Below are 8,290 nucleotides of genomic sequence, written 5' to 3' on the forward strand. Positions count from 1 at the left end.
ATGAGCATTGTTTTGTGAACTTGTTTAACTTGTTTTTAAACTTATACTTGAGAAAGAGTTTTCAGAAAAAGCTTTTAGACTTTCAAATACACACCATTTAGCTTCCTTTTAGCGTGTTTTATTTATTTCAGTTCTGACTCATACGAGGCAATGAAACTTTCAGACTAATTCTCAAAAACTCCAAGGTCCAAACTAAGTTTGTTATGACCTTCACCATTTGACTCATGTCAATTTCATCCCAACAATCACACAAATGTAACAATACATGTCAAATCCTTTTAATATCACATATAGGAAAAAATTAATTTGACAGTTATTCAAATACGTATCAAAGACATATCCTGACACATTAATAATAGAATGAGTGATTCATGAAGTCATAACGAGTTATATGATGAGACTCGTTTAATTTTGTTTTTATTTTGCACAACAATCAAATTAAAAACATTTTTCAAATAAACCTAAAAAAAATTGTAAAAGAGCATATTAAATAAGGACAAAAAATCAATTTGCTTTTATATATATATATATATATATATTAATTTTTATCATTGTAATTTTATATATTTATATTTCGTTTGTTTAATTTATATAGTTTAACATAAATTTTGTAAACCTCAAAAAAGCATAAAAATTGTAGTTAAAAGATTAATATAAAGACTACCTAGAAGGAACATGAAACCTAAGAAACTAAGGACTTAATTATTTAGTTTGAGAAAATGTTTACTCTTTTTCTTTTTTGTTATTTTAATTACACGAGGTTTATATCAAATTAAGATAATGCTTTTTTTAAAAAAATATATTAATTACACAAGGCTTATATATTTTACAAGATAATAATCATTACAATATAAACATATTATACTAATAAGATCATCAAACAATTGACAGCTTTTGCCAGCTCTTTAGTTCACTATTCATTTTTCTTTTTTAACACATTAAGGAAGACTTTACGCACTCTAATCCAATCCAAAAGAATAATGATTATATTCGGTTTAGTTTTTAGTTGTTCATATATTGTCAAACAAGGCCCATGCCCTTTCGCACCACACGTTATCTGTTATAACTGCCCCAATTAGGCGGTTCTCTACTGTCTGGACGGATGTGTCACCTGCAATTGTAAAAGAAGAAAAAAAATGTTTTTCTCTCTCTGTTTACATATATAGAAATGCTAATATTTACTTTAGTCACAGTGCATTAATGTTCATCATAAAATATATTGATTGTTTTATTTTCCAAAATTTAATTCAAAAGATATTATTGTATTTATTATTTAATTTAAAAAAATAGATTTTTTTCCCTTTCTTCTGTCTTTTTTTTTCACGATTCTCCTCTATAAATATGATTTTTTAATTTTTTAAATTAAATAATAAAATATGATAATATTTTTAAATTTAATTTTAAAAAAAAGATTTAATAATTTTTTAGTTCAATATTTTTTATATTAAATATTAATACACATTCATCAGAGTGAATATTATATATAAACAAGAACTATATAGAAAACTAATCCAAAAGAATTTTTTTTATTAGTTTTCTATACTTATTTACTTGATAATATAGTTCTTGTTTAATTCAAAAGAATTTGGAACACTTTTCATCCTTATAAAATAATTATTTTATTAATCTCAAAATATGATTTTATAAAAACTAATATTGTTTATCAAATTTTCCAATTTAACAACGAACTAAGTTAATGGTGAAGACTATATTGTTAAGGGAGAAAAATATAGGAACTAAAACGACTTGTAAAATTTTGTAAGAGTAAAATAAAAAGTAAATTATTTTATAAGGACAAAAATTACACTAATCATAAAAAAAGTATAAGGTGGTGTAATTTCATTTTTTTTATTATCTAAAGATTATTGATATATATTTTCTACATTTATTTAAAGTGTAAAACATTATTTTAAGAATTTAATTTAATACATTAAAAATCATCTAATTATAAAGAATTATGTATTATAACATGATTAATTTTTATAATAATCACCTTAGAAATTATATTTAAATTATATATAATTATTTATATCGAATAACATTTTTGACATTAACAATACATAAAAATTAAATATTTATTTAAGTAGTAATAATTTGTGTAGTTAAATCTCTTAGCACTACTTCATCTTAGAACCATAGTCCCAGTCCTGACTATTTTGAGTATAATTGTTTATTTAAGCGACAAGAATTTGAATAATTGTTTGGGCTCCTCCAACATTTTTTTGGACCATTACTCTGATTGCCATCATATTTTTTTATACTAGGGAATAGAAACAAAAAGAGATTAACTTAGGCTATCTTTGACAAGGATAGTATCTAAGGTAGGAGAGGGAGCAAGCCAAATGGAAAAGCAAGGGGACTGATGAACCCCAACTGAAAATTTTGTTGCACCGCCACTTCCAAATCCACCAAGAAGTTGTGATGAAAAGGATGCTACGACCCCAGTTAATTAATTGGCTATGAATCTAAACCTTAGGAAGGGGAGAAAATAATCGTTGCTGGGGAAGAAATCCTAGCCAAGTCCTAATCTCGTGGGCATGGGGGCAATCACAAAGATAGTGGAGAGTGTCTTCTATCATATGAGAACAACTGTGGCAGGTCAAAGAAGAAGACAAGTGATGATGATGGCGAACCTCATTCGTTGCACTACTAGAAAATAGGCTTTCTACATCGGTTATCGACGCCTTTCTACATCGGTTATCACGCGTCGTTGTAACCCGGAGTCGTTGAAACACAACGACGGTTAAATGACTGATGTTGAATTCTGACATTCTACATCGGTTATTAGGACAACCGATGTAGAAATCTTCCCATTTTAAGACGGTCTAGTCTCCAAACCCGTCCTAAAATTCCAGATTTCTACATCGGTTGTCAGGACAACCGATGTAGAATGGTCATCATTCTACATCGGGTATGTACTGAACCGATGTAGAATGCTAGACAATCAGAGTGAATGTTACTAGAATGAAGCTCACACCTTGCTTTGGAGTTGATGTCATAGAGATCACATACCATCCTAATTTAAGCCTATCAAACAAGTTTAATTCAAATGACACGTCTAATGTCAACCCCACAGAATCAACCAACTTAAATTTACTAGGGCCTTCAACCTTTCTTAAAAAACATTGACTTTACAGGGCCTGGCCTGAATATGACAATTAGGATGAAGGAAGAACAAAGCAAAAAAAAACATTAAAAAACAAGGACCAAAAATCCAACAACATCAACCAACTTAAATTTGTATATTTAACTTCCGGAGGGCTAGAAAATCATTTTATCATTTTCATAACTTGATACTGCAGCCTTTGAAGTTGGCTGCCACCATGATCATTTTTCAATGAATATACCACACATGGCCTATGAGAATTCATAGCAGCGACAACAGCTTTAGCCACACCCTCAGTTGTCTGCGTAAAAAATAAAGCAGCCCAACTACAACTACAACAATAATTGAGAGGACAAGCATAACAATCTTGGACTATAATTACAAATTCATAAAATCAACTGAGTTGAATTCACTATTTAATCACCTTGCTAACAAGCAAGATTGCAAGAATATGTGTAACCAAAAAATTGATAAATAAAAAAAAACAGTTGTCTCCAATTAATAAAGACTAACCTCCTGCGCTGTCCAACCACCCTTAGCGCGCCTTATAGGGCCAGTGGTCCTCCTACACCAAAAATATTCATATAAAAATAGAGAAGAAAAAGTTTCATAGTATGAAGGGAATCAACTACTTAATGCAGATACTAGAAATATAGGTTAAATGGGGTTGTCATTTTTCAAAAATATATATAATTACCAATTGAAAATATTTATTCATAATAGTCACTTACCTATGATTTTAACTTTTTAAGCATATACTAGAAATATAGGTTTATCTTTATATTTATAATTATGTTTTGATTCATTATTAGTTATAATTATATATGAATATGTTTGGTTTTTATAAATGAATTTGAAATACAAATGATTATGGTTATAAATGAGTTTCATTGGGCATAACGTAATGAAATGACTTTGAATAATAAAATGCAAATGCTTATGTAATAAGCTACCTCAGAAGTTAGACTAATAAAACTGCTTATGGAAGCTCTGTGAACTTTAACTAACGTAAATAATCACATGCTACAAAAAGTTTTTCTTTGTTATTTAACATTTTTTTATTTTTATTCTTATTTATAATTCAATTTCTTCATATGTTAAAAATTTAAAATATTTTATATTTTTATTCACAAATCAACATATATGGGGTGCATGACATGTATTGCTAAAATTTAAAATCCCAATCAATCTGCAAACCAATAATAGCAATGACAGTAGAAATTTCCCACTAAATTTTATTACAATTTAAACTACAAGAATCCTAGCTTGCTTCATTGGCATGATATGGCAAAGACACCAAACTTGAAACTTACTTCAGCAGTATTATAAACAATATACTCATTGTACATGAGCTTTTAAAAAGAATAGTGGTACCTCTTAATTGGATATAAAAAAATGCTTTGAAAGAACAAATCTTCACCTGCCAAGTTTCGTGTGCCTGCAAGAGAACCCAAACATTTTCTTCTTCAAAGCTCAAAGCAGAGTTCCTACTCTAGGGAGAATCAACTGAACATTGAGTGAGCAACAAACACTAAATTTGGAAGACAGGGATTCCAATGTTAGGAACAAGGAGCTTACCTGAATAACAACAGAACAAGGAGGGGGCATGTGAAACACTGGACTACCACTATTAGAGAAACTGAGGCGTACCTTAAATTTGGAAGACAGGGATTCCAATGTTAGGACAGCCTTAAATTGCAAATTATCAAAGAAAGGGAAACAAAGCCAAACATATTACATGATTTAACCAAAGACTAAAGGTTAAACCTTATTTCATCAAGTACTTAATTTATATTTTTATTTTTTTATATGATTTGGTATGTGGCCCGAAGAATACGCGTAGGACAAAGAATAAAGATATTTGTTTTGATTGGTCTATTTTCTTATTTATAAGCCGAACACAAGAGAATAAAAATTATATACATGTTTGACATAATTATATACACGATTGTCATCAGGGAACATCATAAAATATCAATCTGTCATTAGTGTCAGTCATACTACTTTCCACGATTGTCAAGTAATAAAAATGGTTTTATGAATTATCAGATCATGATTGTTTTGTAAGAAATCCAACTTCTAACTTGTTCAAAAATTACAGCCCATTTATATATTATCACGGTACTGCTATTTGGTCAAACAAATTAAATATGCTATCTACATAAGAATAACTTAAAGACTTTAATTGTTATTCAGCAAGAATAGAAACAGCATTCTATCAAAACTAAACTTAAGAACAGAAAATAATAGTGCTTAACCACCATATATATGGGCCTGCTCAATGCATCAATGAAGTGACAATAAGAAACAGGAAAAGAAACCAACTTGCCTAGGCCATCCCTATATCCCTAAACCATGACAATGGCACAACACTAAAAGTGGCAGAAAAAGCAGCAAATAAGATGCAACTAACTAAATAATTGTATTTGACAAGTGACAATAATTTCATTAAGCAGAAGTTTCTTTCACTTAACCACTTTTTTCAAAAAATAAAAATAAAATCCACTTACCCAGTATTTATAAATTTATAAAATATGCATGCATCACCATAACAAGAAAGTCAATTAAAAGCAAAAGACAAAGAAGTTAACAAAAAGAACCTTTGACAATTCCACAACATGCAGGATCTTTCTCTGGACCAACTCAGCTTCAACAAATTGTTGTGAATTCATATATATCTAAAAGAATAGAGCAATAACTTGATAAAATTAAGAAAGTTAGGATGAAAAATTAATAAACAGGAACGTTGGAACAGACCCACTGAGGGTGGACAACACACAAACTCATTTTTAGCTTAAGCTGGAATTCATAATTAAATTATGAAGAATGAAAGGAATATCAAATTCCTTACCAATTGGTAAAAAAAATTAAATACGATGCCAAGAACCAACTCTTCCCAAAGTTAAAAACTGTCAGGAGGAAAGAATAACTTTTATTTGTCTAATGTCTAGTTTTGTGTCTGAGCACTTATATGTAACACTATACTACCACTCAAGTATATATGGGTTGTGTGACATAGGTTTTAGGTGCCCTTTCTATACCTATAGATATTGATAGAACAATAATTGAACAGTATTATTCTATTTACACCATAGCTGTCATCAGAAAAATACTTAGAATGCTGTAGTATTTGATGTCCACTTACAGAGATTAGTTCTCTGTCCAAATAACAAGACAAACACATGTATCATTCTATTTACACCATAACACACATTTAAATAATATGCAACTGCTCCTAACTTTCTGCCATAAACTGTCAACACAATAGTTCCTAATGAACATATTATAATAATACATAATTGCTAATGACAGCTATTACTACACATACTCAGATAATAAATGATTGCTCCAACTTTCTACCAATAACTATTATAACTAACCCAAACTCTCAATTCCCATGAGATAGCATAAGTTTCTATTAACATTAAGTGTAAAGGTTTTTATCTAATCATAGATTATCTATCAACAAAGATCCGGTAGGAAAAAGGATTAAAAGGCCACCTGTGAGAGGTATTGTAGTCTTCTAATGCATACAAAAGACTCCCTTTCCCCACCTTCCTACATTCATAAACAAATTAGCTTAACAAAAACAACAACAACGAATAATAATAATAACAATCATTACTACCAACCCCACTGTGGGGGGAAATTTAAGTTACAAATAGAAGGTCCACGTACCTCTAGCATCCTTATAGAGTCCTTAATAAAGGCCTCAGCATCCCTTTCTTTTCCTTGAAGATACAGGACCTGAACACAATTATTGTAGAATAAAATCCTCAGTTGAGCGAAAATTCCAACTTCCAAGAAGCATCAAAGAGAAAAATTAGTCACCGATGAAGCAATTACGTTCTGACCAAACCCCCTAGTAAGCATCAAAGAGAAAAATTATTCTATCCCAGAGAAATTACAAGTTATCCTTTTAAATCTCAGATTTTTTAATGACTACAGAGTTATTATGGAGCATAGCTTCATAGCACAGACTGAACGAATATATGTAAAAGACACTTTGTTATTTCAGTGCTTCAGGCATAACCTTAATTCACTTTTTTTTGTAAAAGAAATTTATTCAAAGAACACAAAGTATAAATCAGAGGATGGAATAGAAATACTCTGTCATGTCAAAATAAAGAAAAGCAAACCTAAAATTACATGTATGTCAAGCTTAACGCACAAAAGTATCCCCATAGCTTTATGCCTTTATGAAAGAGGAGGTACTTCGAATATCTAAAACGAAGTTGTATCTCTCTTCTCCCCTACACTCTAAAACAAATAAGCTGACTCCCATCCACATTTTCACTCTATCCTTCGTTTTTAATTTTGACACATTAGACAACTTTAACAAACAAAACAAACTAGAATAAAAAATAGTAGTGTAAAAGGACAAATAATTACCACTCCTAGATGATACATTGTATCTTAACATTCTGAATGGCCATACCCCAGAACACGCCTTTTCATCTGGTCTGACCCGGTCATTGACCGAGTCGACTCGCCCGACTCACCTACCTCCACCGAGTCCCAATCACTCCTCTCCAAGGACCACATCATCATCGCCATCTCCGATTTGCACACTCACATCAACAATCGGTTCAACTCGCTCTTGAAAAGTGTGTGTTTCACAGAAGATTTCAAGGAGAACTGCGATTTTCTCTTCGAAACGGAATGCTTCATGCCGGTGCTGGTTGGAAGCTGCGAGAGAGGAATTCACATTCAAGAGAGAGGACATTGGGTTTGGTTTCGGCGGTGGATGCGTCTTCTCGAGAGCCTAGGGAAGATGAAAGAGACAATGAAAAAAGAAAAGCAAGCGGGACGAGGAGAGAGGAATTGAAGAGTCACGCGTTTTTTTAAAATTACTCTGACTCAACTACGGTTTTTATGAGAAACCGTTTTTGAATGGTACAAACAAAGGCGGTTTTCATAAAACCGCCTTAGTAACATTTATATCAAATGCGGTTAACGAAAACCGTCGTTAACGCTTTATAAAAGTTTGATTTAATTTCAAAAATGCCACCAAAAGCTTTACTACATCGTTTTTCTCATAACCGACTTAGATTTAACGATGTTGAATCACCCTTTTGTAGTAGTGTTGGCAAGGAGTCATGAAGAATGAGCCAATAGAAGATTCAGATTTTCTTCGGAATCGCAAGCTTCCAGAGCCATTTGAAATTGGCAGAGTCACTATCA

General features: G+C 31.0%; 1 protein-coding gene across 10 annotated transcripts; it reads right to left on the reverse strand.

Annotated features, from left to right (window-relative positions):
* Positions 1-2,106: 2,106 nt before the first annotated feature.
* LOC114424580 lies at positions 2,107-7,857 on the reverse strand. Of its 10 annotated transcripts, none has more exons than XM_028391444.1 (8): positions 7,256-7,377; positions 6,785-6,853; positions 6,608-6,664; positions 5,707-5,784; positions 4,685-4,756; positions 4,527-4,544; positions 3,620-3,671; positions 2,107-3,438 (listed from the first exon to the last, which is right to left on the reverse strand). In XM_028391444.1, exons 1-7 carry the CDS (start codon positions 7,289-7,291, stop codon positions 3,642-3,644), a joined length of 360 nt encoding a protein of 119 aa, XP_028247245.1. In that variant the 5' UTR covers positions 7,292-7,377; the 3' UTR covers positions 2,107-3,438; positions 3,620-3,641. The 10 variants fall into 10 exon arrangements, 4 of the variants coding, with proteins under 4 accessions (XP_028247245.1, XP_028247243.1, XP_028247244.1 ...); XM_028391442.1 differs by having other exon boundaries at positions 4,481-4,544; XR_003669026.1 differs by having other exon boundaries at positions 4,527-4,756.
* Between the last annotated feature and the right edge of the window lie 433 nt (positions 7,858-8,290).

This window comes from Glycine soja, chromosome 8 (assembly GCF_004193775.1).
Source record: "Glycine soja cultivar W05 chromosome 8, ASM419377v2, whole genome shotgun sequence".
Taxonomy (NCBI): domain Eukaryota; kingdom Viridiplantae; phylum Streptophyta; class Magnoliopsida; order Fabales; family Fabaceae; genus Glycine; species Glycine soja.